General features: G+C 35.7%; 1 protein-coding gene and 1 non-coding gene across 2 annotated transcripts in view; both read left to right on the plus strand.

Annotated features, from left to right (window-relative positions):
• Window positions 1-25,572, plus strand: part of OSTM1 (osteoclastogenesis associated transmembrane protein 1) — a 36,207-nt gene extending 10,635 nt beyond the window's left edge. The window contains exons 2-6 of the mRNA XM_007120206.4: window positions 2,679-2,793; window positions 14,104-14,201; window positions 18,974-19,141; window positions 21,192-21,357; window positions 25,343-25,572. Coding sequence (XP_007120268.1) covers window positions 2,679-2,793; window positions 14,104-14,201; window positions 18,974-19,141; window positions 21,192-21,357; window positions 25,343-25,398 — 603 coding nt within the window. The 3' untranslated portion in view covers window positions 25,399-25,572. The remainder of the gene's footprint in view (window positions 1-2,678; window positions 2,794-14,103; window positions 14,202-18,973; window positions 19,142-21,191; window positions 21,358-25,342) is intronic.
• LOC112062104 (U6 spliceosomal RNA) lies at window positions 7,414-7,517 on the plus strand. The gene has a single exon (XR_002890559.1). It is a non-coding gene; the product is annotated as a U6 spliceosomal RNA (small nuclear RNA).
• Window positions 25,573-25,785: the final 213 nt, after the last annotated feature.

Here is a 25,785-nt window from a genome sequence, read left to right on the forward strand (position 1 = left end):
TTATTTGTCATTTTTCCCTTGCTGCTTTCAGTAATTTTTCTTTGTCTTTAATTTTTGCCAATTTGATTAGTATGTGTCTCGTCGTGTTTTTCCTTGGGTTTATCCTGTATGGGATTCGCTGTGCTTCCTGGACTTGGGTGGCTATTTCATTTCCCATATTAGGGAAGCTTTCAACTATAACCTGTTCAAAGATTTTCTCGGGTCCTTTCTCTCTCTCTTCTCCTTCTGGGACCCCTATAATGTGAATGTTGCGTTTAATGTTGTCCTAGAGGTCTCTTAGGCTGTCTTCATTTCTTTTCATTCTTTTTTCTTTATTCTGTTCTGCAACAGGGAATTCCACCATTCTGTCTTCCAGGTCATTTATCCGTTCTTCTGCCTCAGTTATTCTGCTATTGATTCCTTCTAGTGTAGTTTTCATTTCAGTTATTGTATTGTTCATCTCTGTTTGTTTGTTCTTTAATTCTTCTAGGTCTTTGTTTAACATTTCTTGCATCTTCTCGATCTTTGCCTCCGTTGTTTTTCTGAGGTCCTGAATCATCTTTGCTATCATTATTCTGAATTCTTTTTCTGGAAGGTTGCCTATCTCCACGTCATTTCGTTTTTTTTCTGGGTTTTTATCTTGTTCCTTCATCTGGTACATAGCCCTCTGCCTTTTCATCTTGTCTGTCTTTCTGTGAATGTGGTTTTTGTTCCACAGGCTGCAGGATTGTAGTGCTTCTTGCTTCTGCTGTCTGCCTTCTGGTGGATGAGGCTATCTAAGAGGCTTGTGCAGGTTTCCTGATGGGAGGGACTGGTGGTGGGTAGAGCTGGGTGTTGCTCTGGTGGGCAGAGCTCAGTAAAACTTTAATCCGCTTGACTGCTTATAGGTGAGGCTGGGTTCCCTCGCTGTTGGTTGTTTGACCTGAGGCAACTCAACACTGGAACCTACCTGGGCTCTTTGGTGGGGCTAATGGCAGACTCTGGGAGGGCTCACGCCAAGGAGTACTTCCCAGAACCTCTGCTGCCAGTGTCCTTGTCCCCACAGTGAGCCACAGCCAACCCCCTCCTCTGCAGGAGACCCTCCAACACTATCAGGTAGGTATGGTTCAGTCTCCCCCAGGGTCACTGCCCCTTACCCTAAGTCCCGATGCGCACACTACTTTGTGTGTGCCCTCCAATAGTGGAGTCTCTGTTTCCCCCAGTCCTGTTGAAGTCCTGCAATCAGATCCCACTAGTCTTCAAAGTCTGATTCTCTAGGAATTTTCCTCCTGCTGCCAGACCCCCAGGTTGGGAAGCCTGATGTGGGGCTCAGAACCTTCACTCCAGTAGGTGGACTTCTGTGGTATAATTTTTCTCCAGTCTGTGAGTCACCCACCCAGCAGTTATGGGATTTGAGTTTGCTGTGATTGTGCCCCTCCTACCGTCTCATTGTGGCTTCTCCTTTGTCTTTGGATGTGGGGTATCTTTTTTGGGTGAGTCCCGTGTCCTCCTTTTTGTTGTTTGTCTGTGCCCCTCCTACCGTCTCATTGTGGCTTCTCCTTTGTCTTTGGATGTGGAGTATCTTTTTTTGGTGAGTTCCAGTGTCTTCCTGTTGATGATTGTCCAACAGCTAGTTGTGATTCTGGTGTTCTCACAAGGGGGAGTGAGAGCACATCCTTCTACTCCACCATCTTGATTCAGGCCCCTAGTTTCTACCTGTATTGATTTTTTTTTTTTTTTTTTTTTTTGCGGTATGCAGGCCTCTCACTGTTGTGGCCTCTCCCGTTGCGGAGCACAGGCTCCGGACGCGCAGGCTCAGCGGCCATGGCTCACAGGCCCAGCCGCTCCACGGCATGTGGGATCTTCCCAGACTGGGAGACGAACCCGTGTCCCCTGCATCGGCAGGCGGACTCTCAACCACTGTGCCACCAGGGAAGCCCCAAGATTCTTATAGTGCCCGGTAAATAGTAGGAGTTAAATAACTTTGAAAGAATGAAGAGTCAGCAGGACTTAGTTCCTTGCTTGGGGCAAAAAGGAAAGGAAATAGATAAGGATCCAATAATTTAGGAACTTGAATTTATTATTTGCATAGTGTGAGTTTCATTATTAAAATGATCTGTGGAAAGCATGTTCTTCTATCTGGGTACAAACTATTTCGGTACAAACTGGATATATCACATTATCTCGTGGATTTTAGATTTTGAGCCAAAAAATGCCCAGAAGATGAAACAATGTTTTGTGATCATTTATCCACCAGGTTTTTAAAAATGTGTAAATAATATATGTTCATTGTAGAAAAATTTAGACAGTGTAAAAGAGGCCAAAAAGAAAACGAAAATCGCTCGATTTCCATTATTCAGAGATAACTACTGCTACATTTTGGTGAATAGCTTTCCAGAATTTTTTCCTGTGCATAAGGAGTAAGAAATATTACATGTGGGCCTAAGCAGTTGAGATTGTACCATAGAAGCAAGTACTTATTTATTTAGGAAGCAAAGATTTCCTTCCCTTGCAAGTGAACCTGGTACCAATAAATGTTAGCTGCTATTGTTTTATTACAGTTGTTATTATTAATGACATCATTATTTGATTCAAAAAAATTAAATGCTTATAATAAATATTTGAATTATTTTTATAAGTTTTTTTGCCTCAGGTTGTTGTTTGGGAAGTCTAAAAATATTCAGATTGTATTTTTCTTTCTTTTTCTTTTGTCGTTATAGAATTCCTCAGAGAGTCATAGTTGTGCCAGAAGTCTCTTAATGGCAGATAGAATGCAGATAGTTGTGATTCTGTCTGAGTTTTTCAATTCCACATGGCAGAAGGCAAATTGTGCAAGTAAGTAATTCTTTCATTTTCATGTTGCTTCATGGTTCAACAGTATAGATGTCACTTTATTTGAACTCTGAAAATTTTGAATATTTTTTATTACTAAGTTTAAATGAACTGTGATTAGCATCACGGTTTATTAGTGAGAAATGCTTGGGCAAATACTGAAAGGCAGAAAAGTGTAGCAGTTAACAGTGAGCTTTGCAGTCAGACAGATCTGGATTTTATTCTAAACTCTGCCATTTATTAGCCCTAACCTACTACTGTCAGACCTTGGGCATGTAATTTTACCTCTTGGAACTTCAGTTTCCTCATCTGTAAATTGGTGGTAATAATGGAACCTACTTTATATGATTGTTTTGAGGAGTAAATGAAATAAACTGTGTAAAGCACTTAGCTTAGTATCTGGCATATAGTTAATGTTCAAGGAATGTTAGCTGCTTAATATAATAGTAATTATGATGTTTATAATAATCTGTCATCTGGTGATAGGGGGAGGTGATAACGTCTGTTCTACCAGTTTTGCAGGCTTGTATGTATTTGTATAATGAAATGAGGTCTATTTTCAAGCATTCTTTGGGAAAATTAAAATCATTATTTCAATTCATAAGTGTTTTGAATACCAGCTATATACTAGGAAATTCTTATTTTGTATTCCTTATAATTTTTGAGGAAGAAAGTTATAGTTACAATATAACCTAAAGCAGGCAAATAACTGCTATAATAAAGTTATAGAGTCTTGGGGAAGCTGAAAATAAATCAGATTGGAGAGAATTTGAAATACTTCCTGGAGGAGGTACCTTTTGATCCTACACTTTTGTGGCTGGGCATGATTTCAATAAGTAGAGATGAGAGGAAGGACATTGCAGATAGGGAGGCATCGTGAACAGAGGCACAGAGGTATAAAAGAGTAGTAGACGTTACAGGATGCTGGAAGCACAATGGGAGGTAAACTTGGAAAGGGAAGGTAAGACCTTGACCTATATAGTAGTTTATCACTTATTAGTAGTTTATCACTTATGCCAACATTTTTCATACTGCTTAGAACACCAGCATAGTATTAAGAAATGGTTATATGCTATAGTATCTTGGGAATTTATGATACACATAGAATATTAAAGGCAGTGAGAAGGACTATAGGTTAAAAAAAACTTTTAAACATCATTTAACCTAGCACTTTCTGAGCTTTTTTTTTTTTAAACTACAAAGACCCCTTTTTATTCTTTTTTTTTGCGGAACCCCATTGGAAGAGAGAGACCAGTGAGGAAATTCTTACAATGGTTTAGGCAAGAAGCAAAGAAAACATTAAGTAGGGCATGGGCTGTGGAAATAGAAAGGATAGAGTGAATTAAAAATCTGTGTACCTGTAAGTCATTAAGGAGCTTAACTTTTTAAGGACTTTGTCTTTTTGTTTAGTTCATATGAAGAAAAACTGTAAATGGGAAAAAGACTCCCTGCTAAGTTTCTTTTCCTTTGTAGTATATCATGGATATTGAATATTAACTCTTTTAATTTTGTCTCTATTAATTCAAATTTTCTGGTGATTTGAACAGAGGCTTGGCTGACAGCTAACTTTTTTTTAAAAGCAAATCTTTACTTTTTTGGAGTAAAACTTTTTAGTATAAATATGATTGAACAGAGTTTGCTTAACTTATACAGAAGAGCTGTTTTTAAGTATTCTTAAGCCCTTCAGAAAAATCCATTGATATAGGAAAAATATGTTAATTGCAAATAATTTAAAATCAGTTAATTAGAATAAGTGGGGTATGTGTTGGGATTCACTTCTTTCGACTGATGTTACTTAATTTACATACTTGAGAGGTAAAGCATCTTTTCTTTAAAAGGTATTTTGTAATGAATTTACTAATTTAAAATAGCTTTCTTCTCCGGCTATTTAAAAAAAAATAAAAAGGAAAGAAAACATTTTGCTAAATATTTACTCAGTATGGTAGATTTAAAACTCTTTAGAATAAATTCTTAGGGTACTTTTGTTTTTCTGTGAGGCATCCTGTCTTGAAAATATTCCTTGATTGAACTTCTTCTGAAGAAAAAAATGAAATGTTTACTTCCTAATTTATTTTATTTATTTATTTATTTAATTTTTTTTTTTTTTTGCGGTACGCGGGCCTCTCACCGTTGTGGCCTCTCCCGTTGCGGAGCACAGGCTCCGGACGCGCAGGCTCAGCAGCCGTGGCTCACGGGCCCAGCCGCTCTGCGGCATGTGGGATCTTCCCGGACCGGGGCACGAACCCGTGTCCCCTGCATCGGCAGGTGGACTCTCAACCACTGCGCCACCAGGGAAGCCCTACTTCCTAATTTAAATTAATTTGGCCAAAATATATGGCCAAGGAGGGTGCAGAGAAATATGACATCTTTTGGAGAATTAGATAGCTGAGTGGGCAGGAAAGACAGGAAGACTTAGTTTTCATTCTGCTTACATTTGTACCCTTTGGATTGTATACCATAGCATTTAATACCTATTCAAAAATACATAAAAGTTTTTAAAACTTGACAGACTGTCCAAATCTGCCATGATTATTCATATGTTAGATGTAATCAGAGAGATTGGCTATTTTCTTTTTCCAGATTATGCATTTTAAAAAAGTTATCTTCCATTCATTGTTTCTTTCACATTTTAAAATTTATCATAATTTATATTCTGTATTTTATATGGAAATAAAATAGTTTTATAAATTTGCGCTCCTCAGCTGTTTTCCCTTGGGTATTCATTCTAAAGTAATCATCTAGGACTTCCCTGGTGGTCCAGTGGTTAAGACTTTGCCTTCCAATGCAGGGGATGTGGATTTGATCCTTGGTTGGGGAGCTAAGATTCCACATGCCTAGAGGCCAAAAAACCAAAACATAAAACAGAAACAGTATTGTAACAAATTCAATAAAGACTTTAAAAAAAATGGTCCACATCAAAAATAATCTTTAAAAAAAATAATAAAATAAAATAAAATAATCACTTTACCTAGAAATGAATAATCTTTACCAAATTACCTGGAAACACTTCTAATTATGTTCTCTGCAAATCTCTGTAATAAAGATAACATGAACATTTTCTGAAAAATTTAAAGAATTGTTCAAAAAACTTTGCAATTTTTACCAAAATTTAATAAAGCATTCTTTCTTGAGCAACATAGTCTTCTGTTACAAAGCAGTGAGAAAAGAAATTTGAAGGAAGGAAAAAATGAGCTAAAGAAGGTGAATAGCAAGTCAGCAATTAAATTAAATAATATTTCTCAATGTCATGGCCCTTGGTTCATTTGAACTTCACAATAAGCCCTGTGAGGTAGAATGGGGGCTCAGAAAGTGTAAACGAACTGCAGATCAAGAACCTAGAACTAAAGTCAGAGGGCTTTAAGATTGTTCATCTGAATAGACAGTGTTCATGAGTTAGGCCTAATTTTATTTTTAAAGTGCTATTTGACAAATTCATTGCAATCTCCATTTTAAGAAATATTAGCCCTACACTTTAGCCCTACAAAGTTTAATATCTATGCTCTATACATGTTTGATATCATGGAAAACCTAGTCTTTTACTAAAAATATAAATGTGAAATACTCTTTTTTTTTTCTAAAGACCTATCAGTACTACATAAAATTAAAACTAGATAATGTGAAAAAATTTTTAATAGGGTTGCGCGTTTTCTAATGTTAATGCTCAGCAATGATCAGGAATCAGGCATCAGGTTCTGAGACAATCGCGTCTCTAGCAACCAGATCTATTAAACCACTGATTTCATGGGATCCTCACTCTTTTATTTTCTGAATAAATGATGCTAAAGGCTTCTCTTTTCCTTTTACTTAAATGATAATCCATTTGTTACCTATCCAGTCATTGTTTTTTTTAAAATCTTTGACCTTTAGAAATAGGTAAAGAAATGAATACAAAGGATATTTACTCTTTTAATTAAATGGAAGAAAGCAATCATATCACACTATAATTTTAAATGAATTTGTGCCTGATCAGAAGTTTGCCTAGGATGTTGTCATTTTGTATTGTAGGAGACCAAAATGTGCCATCCCAAAATATGCCTCTTTGGCATAAGGATTATTTTGAGCTGATTATTTTGAGAAACCGCAGACGCAGGAGAAGCTCTGAAAACAGAGTAGAAATAACCATTTTGTATGAGAAATTTATATTTATTAAGGAAATCTCCACTTGTAAGGGTGTCTCCCTCTCTGTACCAGGAAGAAAAGGATGACTTTAAATCACTAGAGAATCTTGTAAATGGAGAAGCCAGGGACATAATCTGCATAACCTTATGCTTGTTTACCTCACTTTTCCTGGTCATTTCCCCATAACTGACCTCCCCCCACCCATCTTTCTTTGCTTTTACCTGAAGGTGATATTCAAGTCTGACTTCTAAGCTACCCGTTTGAGTTACTCAATTTCCCTTTGTATCTTCCGTGTATATGTGAGATATACAAGTTAACCAACTTCTGTTTGTTTTTCTCCTATTGATCTGTCTTTTGTTACAGGGGACCCAGCTGAGAACTTACAAGGGTAGAGGGAAAATTATGTTTCCTCCCCTACCGTATATACATGAAAACGCAGTATAAATATTCCTCCCAAAATCTAGATTATTTGCTTTTTTATTTAAACATAAAAAAAGACTGGTCGTGCTTGCTTCGGCAGCACATATACTAAAATTGGAACGATACAGAAATTAGCATGGCCCCTGCGCAAGGATGACACGCAAATTCGTGAAGTGTTCCATATTTTTAGCGATTATACTCCAAGAAAGATGTTAAAAAAATAAAAAAAAAAACATGGAAAAAAAAAAGACTGGTCAGTTTTCTCAGAACTTATGTAAAACTGTTAAATACAAGCTATGAACCCTTTTGTCTCAGTTAACTTTTTGTGGTGATCTAGTTATTAAATTTGCAAATACAGAGCTGATAAGTGATGCCAGCAATAGAACTCTTTAATGGTAAATAATCTGGAGTCTATTAAGTCTGGCACCTAAAAGATAAAATGGGAAGGAAAAAAATTACAAAGGAAGAACAAAAACCACTGAGGTGTTTTTAAAATTTGTTTTTGAGACTTAAACCAATATGTGATCCATTTTGTAAGAATATATCTTTTGATATAAAATGACTATTCCTTTTTCATCCTCTGTGCTAGAAAATGCAAAACTATAATTATATAAAAATCTTTTAAAGTTAATTTAAGGGGCTATTAAAAATTTTAAAAATAATATTATTAAAAATATAAACATGTAAAAATATAAAAGCTAAAATATTGTTTAAAAGAATACTTTTAAAAGTAATATATTGCCCAAAAAAATCACCTTTCTACTTGATCTAGCTGTGGGTTCGCACCTAGTCTTTGCCATTATTACTTGATGAAAGGAAAGCTAGACACTCAATGAAAGAGAGTGCCATCCTAATACAACATTGTTAATCAAGTATACTCCAATATAAAAAAAAGAGAGAGTGCCATCCGTTACCACTACCATCTATTTTATCTTTAGAATTTCTGTGTCTTTGAATGATATTAGTCTTCATTAGAAATGAGTTTTTGGAAACTGATTGAAACTCAAAATGAGTGTACACAACTCTTCCAATTCATATTACAAATAACATGGAAATTAATTCTTGTGGAGAGTGACTGTTAAGAAGTAAAGAAAATATATCAAGGATTTCTCCTCTTTACAATTTTAAAGCTGTTATCAGAAGTGTATTGTTAACGCATATATGTGGAACCTAGAAAAATGGTACAGATGAACGGGTTTGCACGGCAGAAATAGAGACACAGATGCAGAGAACAAATGTATGGACACCACGGTGGGGAAAGTGGCGGGGCGGGGGGTGGTGGTGTGATGAATTGGGAGATTGGGATTGACATATATACACTAATATGTATAAAATGGATAACTAATAAGAACCTGCTGTGTAAAAAAAAAATTTAAAAAAGTCTATGTGTTTGAAAAAAAAAGTTTAAAAAAAAAAAAGAAGTGTATTGTTGACATAGCGACAGCTTGGTTATTGAGATGCTTCTTGGTTATCTTATGCATATGACAGGTGAATAATTAGTAGAGTGACCAGATTTGATGAGACCATGAATTGCTTTATGGTAAAGTGTTTTGGTACTTTGTTTTTTTTTTTTCTTTTTTCAACTTTATTGAGATATAATTGACATATAACATTGTTTAAGGTGTACAGTGTGTTGATTTGATACACTTATATATTACAGAATGATTACCACCATAGTGTTAGGTAACACCTCTGTCATGTCACATAATTACCATTTTGTGTGTGTGTGGTGAGATCATTTAAGATTTATTCTCTTAGCAACTTTCAAGTATAGAATACAGTATTGCTAACTAAAATCACCATACTGTACATTTGATCCCCAGAACTTATCTTACAGCTGGAGGTTTGTGCCCTTTGACCAACATCTCCCCATTTCTCCCACCCCCCAGCCTTTGGCAATCACCATTCTGCTCTCTGTTTCTAGGAGTTCAGCTCATAGTTGACAGTATATGCAGGAATTTATTTCTGGACTCTCCATTCTGTTTGATTGGTCTCCTTTCCTCTGATAGGAGAAAATCTTCCCTAGTTGATGAAACTCCTGGAGAAGGGATTTATGACAACTGATTTTCTTTTGGAAGCTCTATCTTCAAGCAGATAAGGGAAATTCACAGAAGGCTTCTCTCTGCCTTGGCTATTTTCCAGGTGCCGTCAGCTCAGAATAATCCTTATGGCAAATATTCTGCCACCCTTCACTTTTTATGTCTTGATTCTTTAAAAATCAATAATAAAACTTGATAGTTAACCAGAAGATCAATTAATCAGAACCCATCTTTCCCATATTTTATCTAAATGGTAACATACTAAGCATTGGACTCATTTATATCTTATAACTTAAAATGTCCTAGTTTTCGTACTTATTAAACTTAATTATGTTGTTTAAGTACCAAGTTCCCATAGTTTAATACTATGTTTTCTGAAGCTTGCCCTATTTTTCAGAAATTGGTAATTGTCTCTGTTGTTCCCTATAGAACTAGTTTTGAAAAACAGCAGAGATCCTTATACAAACTCCTAATAGATGCCAAATACTTTATCTAAAGATGCATACATAATTCCTGTTATGATATTTAGTGGGTTTCTATGTAAGGTCGTAACTTGAATCCTTAACACCTTTAAGAATGCCTCTTGAGCTGATGCTTGAGCCCTCACTGAGAAAGAAGCTATGCTAATCTGTCCTTGATGAGGCTTCATTGATTATCTGAGATGAGGAAAATTCATAATGACCACTTCACTTAGTGCTTATAGGAAGCTTTATTACTACTAATATTTCTTAACTGACTAATTTCTAAAATGTATAGCTTCTCACTGCTTATAACCTTATGGTCCCAATTCCTACAAAAGGATAAAAGAGGATTTTTATTGGAGTTCCTTTGTTTTAAATCAGAAAGTCAGGGCTTTTTAATAATGAAGACATTTTAAATCTCATTTTATAAGTGAACTCCTTTGTGCTTTATAATATCACTGTCTAATGATCATTGAAAAAATTTTGGTGGTACTGCATTAACGCAGTAATAAGATGGCCAGTCTATATTAGCTTTTAGTTTAATTTTCAAATTATTTCAAGTGAAAAGGAATGACTGTTAGTAAAATAAAAGAGATTAAGTTCTTTGTTGTTCAGAGAAGCTTCCTTTTATAAATTACTTGTTTGTTTATTTTTCATTATTCCATAAATTACTTTTTTATAAAGAAATTATTTCAGTTACATACTTTGTATAGAAGTATGAATCACTCATATTCATGCTTTATACTGCTTTTGTAAGACAATACAGGGACACACACACCCCCATATCGTGCATGTCAGTTGCCATGGCGTGGCTTATTATACACAGATGTACAGTTGTTGTGGATGAAATTGTATTCCCTCTACTTCCCTCCAAAATGTCAACTACAAAAACTGAAAACTTCTTCAATCTCGTTAGCACAATATAATAATATTATGCATATTTGTAACTGTTTGTTTTTATTTATATATACTCTACCTTGTGTAAAAAGATTCAAGGCTACTTTGTGATGATGTTAAACCAGGATTAAGGGAGACTTATGTTATTTTTTTTTTTTTAAGAATTTAGTGTGTGAACTTTTTGAAAGCCAACAGAGAGAGTAACATTTTTAAATAGTAAAGGAAAAATGGTATAATTAAGATAATACTTAATCAAGAGCCTGGAAAGTATATTTTGTATTTCAATGCCTTACTAACTTGATGTATGATCCTCAGTATATCACTTTATTTTTCTAGCTGTTTCCTAATTTGTAAAGTGATCCCTCAGATTTTTAAATGATAAGGTGAACAGTCAGAACAGGACTTAACATGCTGGAGAAGATAAAGCTGCAGAGAATGTAGAGTGTGTGAGTTCAGAGAGGGAAAGACTCTTGGAATAGGTTCATCAGCAGGGCCTCAGGTATGCCAGGTGCAGGCCAAGTCCTACACTAGGGGGCCATGTAAGGGGGTGAGTGGGGCTGGATTCCAGCTCAGCTTCTGGAGATAGGAGCACTTTTTTGTAAATAATCTACCTGGAGGGAATGTCTTTTTCCAGTTTGCACAAAGGAGTCTTTATGTGCTAGTTGCTGCCCTGTTTACCAGTTTTAGGCTTCATCTCAGTTGCCAGCACTGATCAGTTGGTAGCGACTGCCTGAATCCCTGCATGGCGTAAGAAATCTATGGGTGGTGGAGGGAGGAGCAGTGGCATGTATTTATTGATTCCCAGTATTGAATTTTAATTGTTTAGAGTGTAGGTATTTTATATTTGTAGTGTTTGAAAGTGCAGGCTCAGGAATCAGACTGAGCAGAAATTCCAGGTTTTTACTTACCAGTTTTATGACCTTGGGTAACTTCTTAATTCCTCTCTGCCTTTGTTCCTTATTTAGAAAATGGAGATGATAGTTCTTGCCTCCTAAGATTGTTGTAAGAATTGAATAAATGTGTTTAAAGTACAAGCATGGTGCTTGGAACATGGCAACTACTGAGTTAACATTAGCTTTCATTGTAGTGATTGTTGTTTATAATAGTGCATGCATTGTATAGTGTGTCATATCCTAATGTCTACTCTAAGGGAGGGAAAAAATCTTTTTCCTCTATCCATTTTAGGTTCTCTGGCTGGAACTCTCTAATTAGACTGGCCAAAGACGGAGTAACAAGAGAAAACAAACAAGTTTATTAACAAGTGCATTGCACATGTACACATGGGAGCGCCCAGTGATGAGTAACCCAAATGGATGGTTAGAATTTGGGTTTATATACCATCTTAGGATAATCAGAAGAGAAAGGGTTTTGGTCTTCTGGATGAAGGAGGCAAGTTATGGGAAAGTGACCAGGAAAAGTATGGTAAACAGGATTGTTTAGTAAGGTTTGTTATATAGATTTAAGTTAGAACCATCTCCATTGGTAAGAGTTAGTTGTTAAGAGTCCTCCCTTTTCTTTTTCTTGAGAAAGAGAGACATCTTTACAAATGGAAATTTCCTTTACAAGTGTAAATTTTATCTACAAAATAAAAACTTGTGCCCTGTTTTTAGAGTTTTTCCTGAATCTGTTGGTTCTTAAAGGCCGTTATTTTTTTAAAATTTATTTATTTTTGGCTGCGTAGGGTCTTCATTGCTGTGTGCGGGCTTTCTCTAGTTGCGGCGCACATGGGCTACTCTTCTTTGCGGTGCGCGGGCTTCTCCCTGCGTGGCTTCTCTTGTTGTGGAGAATGGGCTCTAGGCGCGCAGGCTTCCGTAGTTGTGGCACACGGGCTCAGTAGTTGTGACTAATGTGCTCTAGAGCGCAGACTCAGTAGCTGTGGCACACGGGCATAGTTGCTGTGCAGCATGTGGGATCTTTCCCAACCAGGGCTCGAACCCACGTCCCCTGCATTGGCAGGCAGATTCTTAACCACTGCGCCACCAGGGAAGTCCTTAAAGGCCTTTAGCTCAGAATAATCCATATGCCAAAGAGGCATATTTTGAGTTGGCATATTCTAGTACTCTTCACTGCCTATTCAGTGTATCTCTTATCCATTGATTTCTTCCTGTTTGCATTGCTGCCTTTCTCCTGGATAATTGCAACAGCCTTCTATCCTGTCTCTCCACTCCCAGTTGAAAGATCATAATAGATGGCCCTGAGTGTGTATAATATACAGCTCTCAGTTAAATTTAAGAAGAACAAGAGTATGGTTGAGTACTAGAGAATAGAAAGTATTTGAACATCCCTTGTGGAGTAATTGGTAGGGCATCTACAAGGATTGTTTTGTGGCCCTGAAACTAGTTTGAATTTAGTCCCGTCATTATAACTTTAGAATTTTCTATAATAGTGTTCTACAACCACAATTGGGAGTAGAGAAAGTTAATGAAGGTTTTAAATACTTGTGAGTATGTGGAATGTAAAAAGGGCAAGGTTTCTAGGAAAGTGAGTTTGAAATGGTTGACCGTGAGTTCCAGGATATGATGCCACAGCCACTTGAACCTGGGTCCCAGAGGGTAAGCTGAGAGCACAGGAAGAGGCAGAAGCAAACTGAGGATAAAGAATAAGTTCATCCAAGAAGGGAGAATAGATAAAAAAAATTGTGCTATGTTCATACATAGAAATAGAAAACAATTCAAAGTTATGAACTTGAGCTAATGCTAAGTGAGAGTAGCAAGTTGCAGAGGAATATCATTTATGTAAGATTTTTAGAAAGACATAAAACGAGTGTATTTATTTCCAGATTTTACTTGAAGTCCCTTTATCAGTATTTTATGCAAAATTCTCACCAGCTTGTTTCTCTGGTCTCCCAACTCACAATAGATTAGAAAGAGCAGATTTTAAAAGATTAACCTCTTAGATGCAATAACTGACCCACTAGTGAAGATGGAAGAGACCCAGAACTACTAAATTTAACACAGAAAACAATCAAACAGCATATGAATTTAGCTAAAATTAATGCAGGATAAATAGTCTTATGCCTAAACAGCACTAAGAGTACTCCTATTACGCAGCATTTGATAACTGATATTCATGATTAAGACTTTGCACCATCAAAAATCAATTTCAATTTTACTTGGTATATGGTTTTTACAAAGAGTGAAAAGTATGTGACTATTTTAATATTTTCATTAAAATGGTTATGATGTAAAAAAAATCTTTTGGAAACTAAAAGGGGTAAGCTTCATGTATTTGGAAAATTCTCTTAATGTGGAACACTTCATGCTTGTTTGAATAAAGGATTACGATAGTGTGAAACAGAAGATAACAGCTTGAGCAATAAATGACTATATATAATTGTTGCTTGAGATATATTAATCTACTTTTTGGTTTCTTGACAGATTGTTTAACGAACAAAAGTGAAGAATTATCAAATAGCACAGTATACTTCCTGAATCTGTTTAATCACACCTTGACCTGCTTTGAGAATAACCTTCAGGTATTTTATATATGACACTTGAAATTAAAATGCTGTCTTGTCCAAGTGAATAATAAATAATTCCAATTTTTATAGCATTAATTGTTGATATTTATCTACATACACAGTGTAGAGGTAGACCTGGATTTCTGCTAAATTCTTCTATTACTAGCCCTTAGGCAAATCATCAAAACTTCAGTTTTTTAATTTGTAGGATGGGAATAGTAAGATCTACCCTGCCTACCTTCCAGTATTTTGTAGTCAGGATCCAATGAGTTAATGAGTATGAACATATTAGCTGAGGCATGTGATTGTTTAATTAAAACACAGTGTTGTTCTATCACAATTTTTCTTGACTTTGTTTATGCAATAATGTATTTTGCAATTCAGTATGATTCTGTCTATAAAAAGCTTATTCTTTGCCTCAATATGTGCTTAAATATATTTTACCTACTTTAAAAGGTGCTGTTTAATAAGGTAACTTTGAGTTTTGAATTATAATATAAAAGGTAGCCTTTAAGAAACCTACCTTATTGGGTTTTGTTTTCTCCACCTCTGACCCTTGAATGTTAGTACTGGAACGTTCCTGGTAGTGGTGAGGGGTGAAATTGGAATTCTGGTAAAATCCTAGTTTTGAAACTTGCTTTTTAACAAGTAGGTAATCCCCACAAATAGATAGAAATATATTTAGGATATAGGTATGTATGACTTTCTCTTTAATAAATGTGATAACATAGAATATGAATTTCGCTGAGTATAATAAAAACAATTAGATGAACGTTTCCCAAAATATGTTCTGCAAGATTTTAATAGATAGCCCATAAAAAAGGTTTAGTGTTCTTAATAAGGGTAAGAAATGCTTTAATACAGGACTGCAGAACTTTAGTGGACTAATGTACATTATATAGAACTTCAAGTGGTAACTTTGTATACAGCATTTACCAAGCCTATTTGACTAGGAACTCTTTGGTTTTAGAGACCAAAGACACTAGTTCTGATGAATGCACTTTAGGGAAATTAGCATTTTTCCTGGGATGTTAGTTGCAAATATTTTTTCCTCATTTGTTGTTTGTCTTTTTATCATGATTCTCTTTTTGATATGAAGGAAATTTTAATTTTTTTTTTTTTTTTTTTTTTTTTTTTTTTTTTTTTGCGTTACGCGGGCCTCTCACTGTTGTGGCCTCTCCCGTTGCGGAGCACAGGCTCCGGACGCGCAGGCTCAGCGGCCATGGCTCACGGGCCTAGCCGCTCCGCGGCATGTGGGATCTTCCCGGACCGGGGCACGAACCTGTGTCCCCTGCATCGGCAGGCAGACTCTCAACCACTGCGCCACCAGGGAAGCCCATTAATTTTTATGTTGTTAGATTTACCAAAATTAATTTAATGGCTTGTGGATTTTGTGTCACACTAGAAGGCCTTTTCCCACTTTGAGATTATTTTAAAAATTTCTCCTGTGATTGTTTTAGGACTTTCATGGTTTTGTTTTGGACATTTAAGCATCATTTATCTGTTTGAAATTTATTTTGGTGTAAGATGTAAGGCTTAGCGCCAGCCTTTTTTTCCTGATGACTTCTTGACTTTCAAAACATGATTTACTAAATAAATCCATGAAATGAATTTTAGAACCAAGTTCAAAATAATCAATCATTTTGATATTTTATTAGAATTGCATTACATTTTAGAGTCATCATTTGGGAAAAATTGACCTGTTATGATATTAAGCTTTCCTATCTAGGAGTACAGTATATATTCCCTATTTTTTATTTCAGTAAAATAGAATATAAAATTTACCACATTACAACTTTTAAGTGTACGGTTCAGTGGCATTACACATTGTTGTACAACTCTACCACCATCCATCTCCAGAATGTTTCATCTTCTCAAACTGAAACTCTGTACACATTAAGTAATAACTCCCCATTTCCTCCTTCTCTAGCCCCTGGCAACCACCATTATTCTTTATTTTTTAATGTTCTCTAGCACAGTTTTACTTATTTATTTAAATTTCATATAGGTTTATACGTTTCTTAAGTTTATTTCAAGGTATTACATAGTGTTTGGTGCCCTTATGAACGATATCTTTTCTTCCTCCACTACAGATTTTAACTGGCTATTTTTAAATGGTTTTTTTTTTTTTTGGAATAATTTTAGACTTACGGAAAGGTTGCAGAGGTAATACAGAGAATTCCTGTATATCCCTGACCTAGTTTCCCCTAATGTTCACCTTATGTTACCAAGGTACATTAGTCAAAAATAAGAAATGAACATTGGTATATAAGTATTAACTAAATGCCAGACTTCATTCTGATTTCACCAGTTTTTCTACTAATGTCCTTTTCTGTTTCAGGATTCATTCCAGGATAATGCATTGCATTTAGTAATTGGTTACTCCTTAAAATTTCTATCATATATATAGCTACATTTCCTTTCTATTTCCAAATGCTGTACTTGTGAGTCCTTTTTTCCCTTGAATTTTCTTTAGACTTGTTGAAGATACATTTATATTTATTGATCTTTTTGAAAACCCAGCTTTGGCTTTATTTATCAGTTTCTGTTTTATTTTTCTTAATGTGTTAAGTTATGCTTTTGCATTTATTAATTCCTCCTATATTCTTTTGGTTTTGTCATTTTTCTATTTCCTTAAATTGAATGGTTTTAAAAAATTAATTAACTAATCAGTTAGTTTGTTTGTTTATTATCAGGGGAGAGGTATGAGCTGGAGCTGTAGATTTGAGAGTCATCAGGTACAGATGGTATCAAGCCTGGAGATTTGGATGTGAGTGTAGTTAGAGGTGATGAAGAGGCCCCAAGGACTGAGTTCTGGGCAATGCCAATGTTTTATAGGGTGTGTGTGTGTATGTGTGTGTGTGTGTGTGTTTGAAAGGGGAGGGGAACCAGCTAAAGAGATAGGTGGTAGCAGTGAAATTAATGGTATTGGCTGTGGCAGTGCCTTCTGGCTCAGTGATGAGGCAGAGATGTGGGTTTAGGTTCCAGACCAACTCCACCTTATGTAGTATATGTTTGCAGGTGGCTTCTCTGGGAACCTGGACTGTCTGGGTGGCTGTGGAGACTGCTTTTTGTGGGTGGTCCCGCAGGCAGGGTGGGGCTATTATTCCAGCCCCTCGCATCTCCAGAGGACAGTAGGTGGTTGCAGGGGATAGAGGGTCACAAGAGACTGTGGTTCCGGCTAGTTTCTCTGGGAGTGGTGTGACAGCTGTCAAACAACCTTCCTGTGATGAAATGTTCATGTCACGCCTCTATAATTAACAGTGCTATCAAGGGCCTGGGTTTACTCTTCTGTTTTTGAGTCTCTTCAGAAAAGAAATCAGGAATGGCACATGCTGATGTCATCATTTTCCCAGAATCCTACTTCCTCATTTGCTTTAAACGTTGCAGGGCTTTTTGTTGTTTGACTGTGCCACCATTAGTCAATCAGTCCCTGTATCAATGGAGATTTTTGTTTGGTTCAGTATTTTACTATCACAAATATGGACAGTCTTTTGCAGGTATTTGTATCTTTATCTGTCTGGTAGACTCCTAGAAGTGAAATTGCAATGTCAAATGATATGTACATTTTAAGTTTTAATATAAATGACTAAATTATTCTCCCCCATCAAGGTACTGTGCTCCTTTTTTTTTTTTTTTTTTTTTTTTTCTTGCGGTACGCGGGCCTCTCACTGTTGTGGCCTCTCCCATTGTGGAGCACAGGCTCCGGACGCGCAGGCTCAGCGGCCATGGCTCACGGGCCCAGCTGCTCCGCAGCATGTGGGATCTTCCCAGACCAGGGCACGAACCCGCGTCCCCTGCATTGGCAGGCGGACTCTCAACCACTGCGCCACCAGTGAAGCCCTGTGCTCCATTTTTGATCGAACACATTTAGCTGAATGTACAATTGTTCTGTGAAAAACAGGCAATGGGCTATTTCTAGTGGCAGAACTAAAGAGAGTCTGAGTTTCTCTGTCAAGTAGATAGTAAGGGTAATGTTGTAGGGGCTACATCAGCTTAATTCCTTTAATTTTTCCTTTTCTCTTTCATTCTGATAGTTAATATTATTTCTCCAGGCTATAAGGTAAAGAATAAAGGGAATAGAAAACAAAAGTGTGAATTGACTGTTTAGCAAACTTGTTCTTGAAATACAAGTGTCAGTCCCAGAAGTGGAAAAGATTGAGATTCACTAACATAATGTCTTATATCCAGTACCTGAGGTTATATTTTAGGTTATATGATTCATTGGTATTAGTCCCTTTTTGTTGACTTGAAAGGACTGGATTAAAAGCCTTGGGGTAAGAGGGCTGGGGGGTAGTTTGGGTGCCTTTTCCTAACTCATTATAAAGTCTTCTCTGTCTCAGTAAGGCAGACTTCAGGGTTCAAGTCAGCACAGGCAAGGGTATACTTTATTTATTTGGTGAGTGTAGGATAGATAAGGGCAGATGTATAAATGACAAGATAACTTAGTAAATTTTTGGTATTTAGGTATCAATAATTTGGTATATGAGCTAGTGTTGCCCTCAGTTAGCAGTGGCTAGTGCAGTGGTTTTCAAAATTCAGGGGCGACTAGAAAGTACCAAATATTTTGCTGTGTGCTACATACCAGTCTCTATTCCTTGGGACCTGTAATACAGGTAAGGGTGTCCCTATTTTATAGATAAAACCGAGGCTCAGAGTGGTTTAGCCACCTGCCCCACATCACAGCTCAGCACTTTAACATACTCTATTATTTCCTCCAGGAGGGCAAATAAGTTTAAAAAATGTAATGTTTATTGTGTGTATTATATGTGCCTTTGACATTTTAGGGGAGCGCACACAGTCTTCTTCAGTTAAGAAATTATTCGGAAGTATGCAAAAACTGTCGTGACGCATACAAAACTCTGAGTAGTCTGTACAGTGAAATGCAAAAAATGAATGAACTTGAAAATAAGGCTGAATCTGGAACACACTTATGCATTGATGTGGAAGATGCAGTAAGTACTTTGCTCCTGATACAACACGTGTTTTGCAGTGTTGTTGAATGTGCCTTCAGTATTATTATTGGAATTTGCATATGGTGTCTTCAACCAGAAATAACTAGTTGCTAAGTCATAAAGTTTTAGAATATCCTGATGTGTCAAACTAAAATGGAAATTAATCAGATACTTCATAAGTAAGTTGATAATTTGGTATATTTGACTTCTTTTTATTAAAGTATAGTTGATTTACAATATTATATTAGTCTCAGGTATACAACATAGTGATTTACTATTTTTATAGATTATACTCCATTTATACATTTTGTTTTTTAAGTTTGATAATGCGTGTCATTTTCAGAGGTGTGGGTATATTGTTAAATGTTTTCATTTCAGTTTCTTGTGCACTTGTTGCTGATTCAAGAAGTCTCTAGGTTTTGCTACAATATGTTTCTGAAGCCATTCCTCAGTTACTTCTTATCCCGTTGCTTTATTTCTTTATATCTCTTACCATCTGAAAAGTTTTGTTTACTTATTTGTAGTGTTTCTCCCCTTACTAAAATATAAGCCATATGAGGACAAGGACGTCATTGTCCTTTTTTGTTCACTGTTCAGTATCTAGAACAGTGCCTAGCAAATAGTTGGCCCTTAGTAATATGTATTGATTGAATGAATAGTCAACAAAAACTCTTTTTCCTCCGTTGAATAGCCTGCCTTTACATGGGGCACCACTAGATGGCAATCATGCCTTTTTATGGGAATATGATGCCTGACTATTGAGGCATTAGAGGAAACTGAAAATTTATTGTCAAAAAGCAGAGAACTTGTGGTCAAAATTGGTAAACTTAATGTTTGAGAATGATGAGCGTGAATTATAGCAGCTCAGAGTGAACATAGTGGATCTATAATATTCAGAATGGTAAAAAGCACTTAAAATGGATACACCATGGGGATTTTTGTTTGTTACTGCTCTGTTACTAATGTTTAGAGTAGTACCTGGCTTCTAGTAGGTTCCCAATAAATAATAAACATCTTTTTAAAGAATAATAGTCTTTTTTTTAAATAAAGAAGAAAAATGAATATTGGTTCTATGACACAAGTTGGATTACACAGGAAATCAACATGACCAACCTATTTTAGAACATCCATCTTGCAATAAGCAAAAATTACAACAGAGTACAGTGCGCCATTTGTAAACCATATCTCAATTAAACAAAATCTAGGCAAGAACAGTTTTAAACGCTAAATTTGATAGTTTCCTTACATCATTTAGCCTGTTTGACAGAAATCATGAGCTCAATGAAAGTGAGGTACTGCAGCCCCTAAGTGTATCTACGGGCTAAATAAGATATTAATATTGTCTAATAAAGTTTCCATGACTCATTAGATATTATGTACTTAAAAAATTATTTGCTGTGAGTATGAATCTTTCATAATATCTTAGATAAGCTATTAAGCATTTCATAGATATCATCTCTTGAAGAGAAGCCCGATAAAGTTGGTATTTTTATCTCCAGTCTAAAAATATTGCAACAAGCTCAGTGAGATTACATAGGTAACATATGAAAGAAAATATTTTGTTTGTTTTGTGAGACTTCCCCTCCCCCCAGTTTTATTGAGGTGTACTTGACAAATAAAATTGTAATATATTTAAAGTGTACAGTGTGATGATTTGATATACATACATATTGCAAAAGGATTCCCACAGTCTAATTATTGACATTCATCACCTCTCATAGTTACCCTTTTAAATCTTTTTTAATGAATGAAGCACAATATATTTCTATTGATACAAGTTCTGTGTTTGAAGTCTGTGAAAAGCTGACATTCTTTGGACAGTATTATGAATTTACAATATGAAATTTCTATATGGATATAAATTTATACAATGACTAATCGTGAACCAGCTTATTTCCCTGACAGAAGAAATTGTCCTCAACTATTAACAGATTTTTTAGGGATGTGTATTTAGTCTAAATTTGGGGTTCTTGTTATTGATAAAATAATTGTATGAAATTGAAGACAAATTAAATATAAAATAGAGTAACATTATTTGTTATTGTTTCAGATGAATATTACTCGAAAACTTTGGAGTCGAACTTTCAACTGTTCAGTCCCTTGCAGTGACACAGTGCCTGTAATTGCTGTTTCTGTGTTCATTCTCTTTCTACCTGTTGTCTTCTACCTTAGTAGTTTTCTTCACTCAGAGCAAAAGAAACGCAAACTCATTCTACGTAAGTTTCTTTTTATGGTTGTTTATTTACTTACATTAAAAACCTGTATTTAAAAAAAATCTAAGCCTGTTTTAGAAATAATATATACTCTGAGAACTCAAACTATATTAGCCTAAAACAGCTCTCTTCTTCAAATTTTACAACTGTGCTCACTAACAGAAGAGATGTGTAAGTTAAGTGACTTTATAATCAAACATTAACATACAGTATCTTTCAGAAGCTTTAATTGAGAAAGCTAGATTCTCTGGAATAAGATTGACAACAACAAAGGAATAGCAACAAAGGCTTTACAGACCTGAAATGGCCATAATAGGGAGATAAATAGTAGAGAGCTCTTAGGCCCATTGGCAGAACCACCCATGACAGAACCACCAAACAAGTAGCAGGCAGGGAGAAACTGTAGCTTACACACAGACAATTTGTTTATGAACAAATTGGAATTGTAGTTGCAAGAAAGTTACTTGACATATAGCATGTGCTCAGTATGTGTTCATTCCTTTCCTTTCTCCCCATCAAATAGGGCAGAGCAGAAAGAAACACTAACTAGAAGGTCCCAACTAGCCAAAGAAAAGTGACCTCCAAATCTCATAGGTTTCCTGTTTATTATCAGAATGAAAGTATGGACTTATCCCTTAGTAATTTTAGTTTTTTTAAAAAAGAATGTTTTCTAGAGAAAAAAAAGTCAGGCTTTTTTTCTCTCAAATATTATTCCTAGTCTAGGAACCTATGATATAAAAATTCTTTCCCCTGTAAATTTCTTTCTGGCATTTCTTCATCATTTATCTAACTTCACTTCTAATATATCTAACTTAAAAAAAAACACAGATTGCTTGTAGATCAGTTTACATTGAATTTGTAATGTCTTGTCACCTCAAAAAGCTAGCTACTAGAGGAGAGAGTCTTTATCATGGGTGTGTTTAGTAAAGTATTTTGAAGATTGCCAGCATTCTGTAAATATGTAATAACTCGGGCCTAAAAATGCTTCTTTAGGGTAATAACAAAACATTGCAGGGACCTCACCGTTGAGAAACTTTATTTTTCAGGGCTTGGTGTACTTTTAAAGTTTAGCATCTTATTTGCTTTGCGAATCTATTTAACTCTACAGAAGATATATAGTACTTCTGATCAGTGTTTTTGTTTGTTTGATTGTTTTCACAATAAAAGTCATTACCAACCATCTGCTTGTATAAGCCACAAATCTTTTTGTCGTTTAATTTCTTTTAATATCTTTCAATTTCTTAACTTTTTCTTTTCTTTTCTTTCCCCATTCCCTTATTCCCTCCCCTACCCCTTTTCAATTCATCATCAAGTACTGCCAGCTCTATTTCCAAAAATATATCTTAAATTATCTTTTCTCTATCCCCACTGGTAATACCTTAGCCCAAGCCATCACCGCCTCTTACCAGCACTAAGGCAGAGGTCCCTTAACTGGTATCCCTACTTCTACTTCTTGACCCACTACAATCCATTGTCCGTATAGTGGCTAGAGTAAATTTTTAAATGCAAATTTTACCACGTGCTCCTCTCCCATTTGAAACCCTTCCCGTGTACCCGTCGCACCTAGAATAAAATACAGACTTATTCCAAGGTCTGCTCTCCAAGCTTCATGTGATCTGGTCCCCATCTGCCTTCCTAAACTCCTGTGTCTACCCCTCTCCTTTCTCATGATGCTGTATGTAGGCAGTCTGGCCTTCTTTCTGCTCCTCTCAAACACCAAGCTCATTCACACTGCCCTCTTTCCGAGGTTCTTGTATTTTTCCCTCCCTGCTTTCCTTGACTGGCTCCTTGTCATCCAGGTCTTAGGTCAAAGGTTACTGACACAAAGAGAACTTTTATGACCCCCCCCAACCTAAGAATACACCCTTTTTAAAATTCTTCTGTATCATCTTTCTTTTTTTTTTTTTTTTTTTTTTTTTTTGTGGTACGCGGGCCTCTCACTGTTGTGGCCTCTCCCTTTGCGGAGCACAGGCTCCAGACGCGCAGGCTCAGCGGCCATGGCTCATGGGCCTAGCCACTCCGCGGCATATGGGATCTTCCCGGACCGGGGTGCGAACCCGGTTCCCCTGCATCGGCAGGCGGACGCGCAACCACTGCGCCACCAGGGAAGCCCTGTATCATCTTTCTTTAATAGCATTTAATCACTATTTAGTCTATTTAAATTAACTTTTCCACTTATTTTCTACCTCATTTGTTTGTCTACCCTGACTCAACTGTAAGTTCCATCAGAAAAAGGATTTTGTTTATGTTGCTCACCACAATATCACCAGCATCTAGATAGTACCTGACCCATAGTAGATACTCACAAATATTTGTTGAATAAAAGAACATTGTACTTAATGTTAGCAACTCCTAGAATGTGTTCCTTAAAATACTAGTCCTGTGAAATTCCTTTTCATGAGCTTCGTAATGTACCTGAATATAAATTAAGGCATCTAAGATTACATCCCCCAAACTTGACAATAGGACCTTTGCATAATACCTATTAATGTTTCATAATTACGAATTAAATGATGAACTTAAGGAAATGCTAGTGTAAGCAAATAGTTCTTGTGCTGATACCTCATGGAAATTTTAATTTACTTTTCTTTATGCTACCATTTTATATACTTCCATTCATCAAGTCCTATGGTAGGAATTAGGGTTTTAAAAAGGAACAAAGCACAATAGATGCCCTCAAAGAACATACTGACCATAATCCAATCATTACAACAAATGTAGTAGAAGTGCATACAGTGTGGTTGGACCACAGAGGCATAGAAGACGAACTCTGCATTTTGGGTGTTGGAATTCACCATTAGAAGATCCCTGGAGTAGAATTTTGGAGGATGTAGGGATTTATCAGATAGAGAATAAGGAAGCAAGGAAGTTGTAGTTATATGTACTCACTGGTATTGCTGCTACCTGGTTAGTTTAATGAATTTGGTAATTAGAAACTAGATTGCTTTTAAAAGTTTTAAACAACATTAAAAAAAAAAAACCTTTTGATTTAGTTTGCTTCCCAAATCCACTGAAGGCTTAAGAAGTAGACTTTCAGTTTAGGCTGTTTTTTAGTTTAAGTTGCTTTTTAAGTTTAGGCTGAAGCAATACACTGGTCCAGGAAGCCATGTTGTCATCTTCTACTTAGAGTTGTCAGGGGAGACCCTGATAGAAACTAGAACAGTGGTTCTCATCCTTGGCCACATATCAGAATTGTCTGCAGAGCTTTCAAAACACAAAACCAAAAATTAAATGTCTGAATCCCATTGCAGACCCTCTAAATCATAACCTCTATTCTTGTGTTGAGAACCTCTGAAGTAGAGAGATTCCTAGTTATCCAATGTAGATACTTTCACTATAGCATGGTGGTTTTTAATTTCTGGAACATGAGAAACATTCATGATTAACTAAAGGACAAAACATATTACCAAGCCAAATAGCCATGATTTTCTTTATTAACTCTAATGACTCAGTCCCTTTAGCATCATGATCAAAACTGATTGTACATATTTTATTAGCTGCCATATATGTTTTCTGCACATGTGTGTAATATCCAACTCACTTTTCTTTATAAGCCATTTGAATGTTTTTTTTTAAAAAACATTACAGAGTTCTTTCACTGAATTCTTTTAAGAGAAATTTAGATTTGGATTTCTAGATCAGACTTTCAAATATATAATTTTATTATTATACTTTACAGCACTTCCATTTTTAAAGTAGAGTACTTTCATTTTTATTACATATTTAAGACTGTATTGTTCAGGATGATATAAATTATGTCTGTTTTATTTGGCACTGCTTCTAACAAAATCATGTGCAGCTTCTAGCAAAGTTATATCTTTTGAGGTTGGTAGAAAAAATAGATTTAGATTTAATTCTTATAAGATTGAATCTATTCAGATTCAAACATAGAATTAATAGATGAATACTATAGTTTACATAAAATAATGAATAATTATGTTTAGAGAATTAAATTTAAGTTAAAATATAATGCTTTTGATTTATTTAGCCAAACGTCTCAAGTCCAGTACCAGCTTTGCAAACATTCACGAAAATTCACACTGAAACCTACAGAATGGAGAATTGATATCATATCCCATGGATGAATGGTGGAAGACACAGCTTGGTCCAAAAGAAGATAAACCGTGATTTGACAAGTCAAGTTCTTAAGAAATGCAAGGACTTCAGATTTATTTTTAAATAAGAATTTTCAATTTTTCTTTGCTGGTCCACCCCCTTTTTAAGGGTTTGGGTATTTTTAATTTACAGGCATAGCAATGTTGTCTATTTTAAAGTGTATTTGTTATAATAACAAAAGATGCAAGAACAATCTTGTTTTATTTTGTAGGCATATTGTTACTATTTGAGACTTTCAGTATCTCCTTAGTTAACATAGTATCTCTAGTAGCAAAGTTTTTGAGAACTAACATTTAAAAATTAATCAGTTATAGC

Source organism: Physeter macrocephalus, chromosome 10, assembly GCF_002837175.3.
Source record: "Physeter macrocephalus isolate SW-GA chromosome 10, ASM283717v5, whole genome shotgun sequence".
In the NCBI taxonomy this organism is placed as follows: domain Eukaryota; kingdom Metazoa; phylum Chordata; class Mammalia; order Artiodactyla; family Physeteridae; genus Physeter; species Physeter macrocephalus.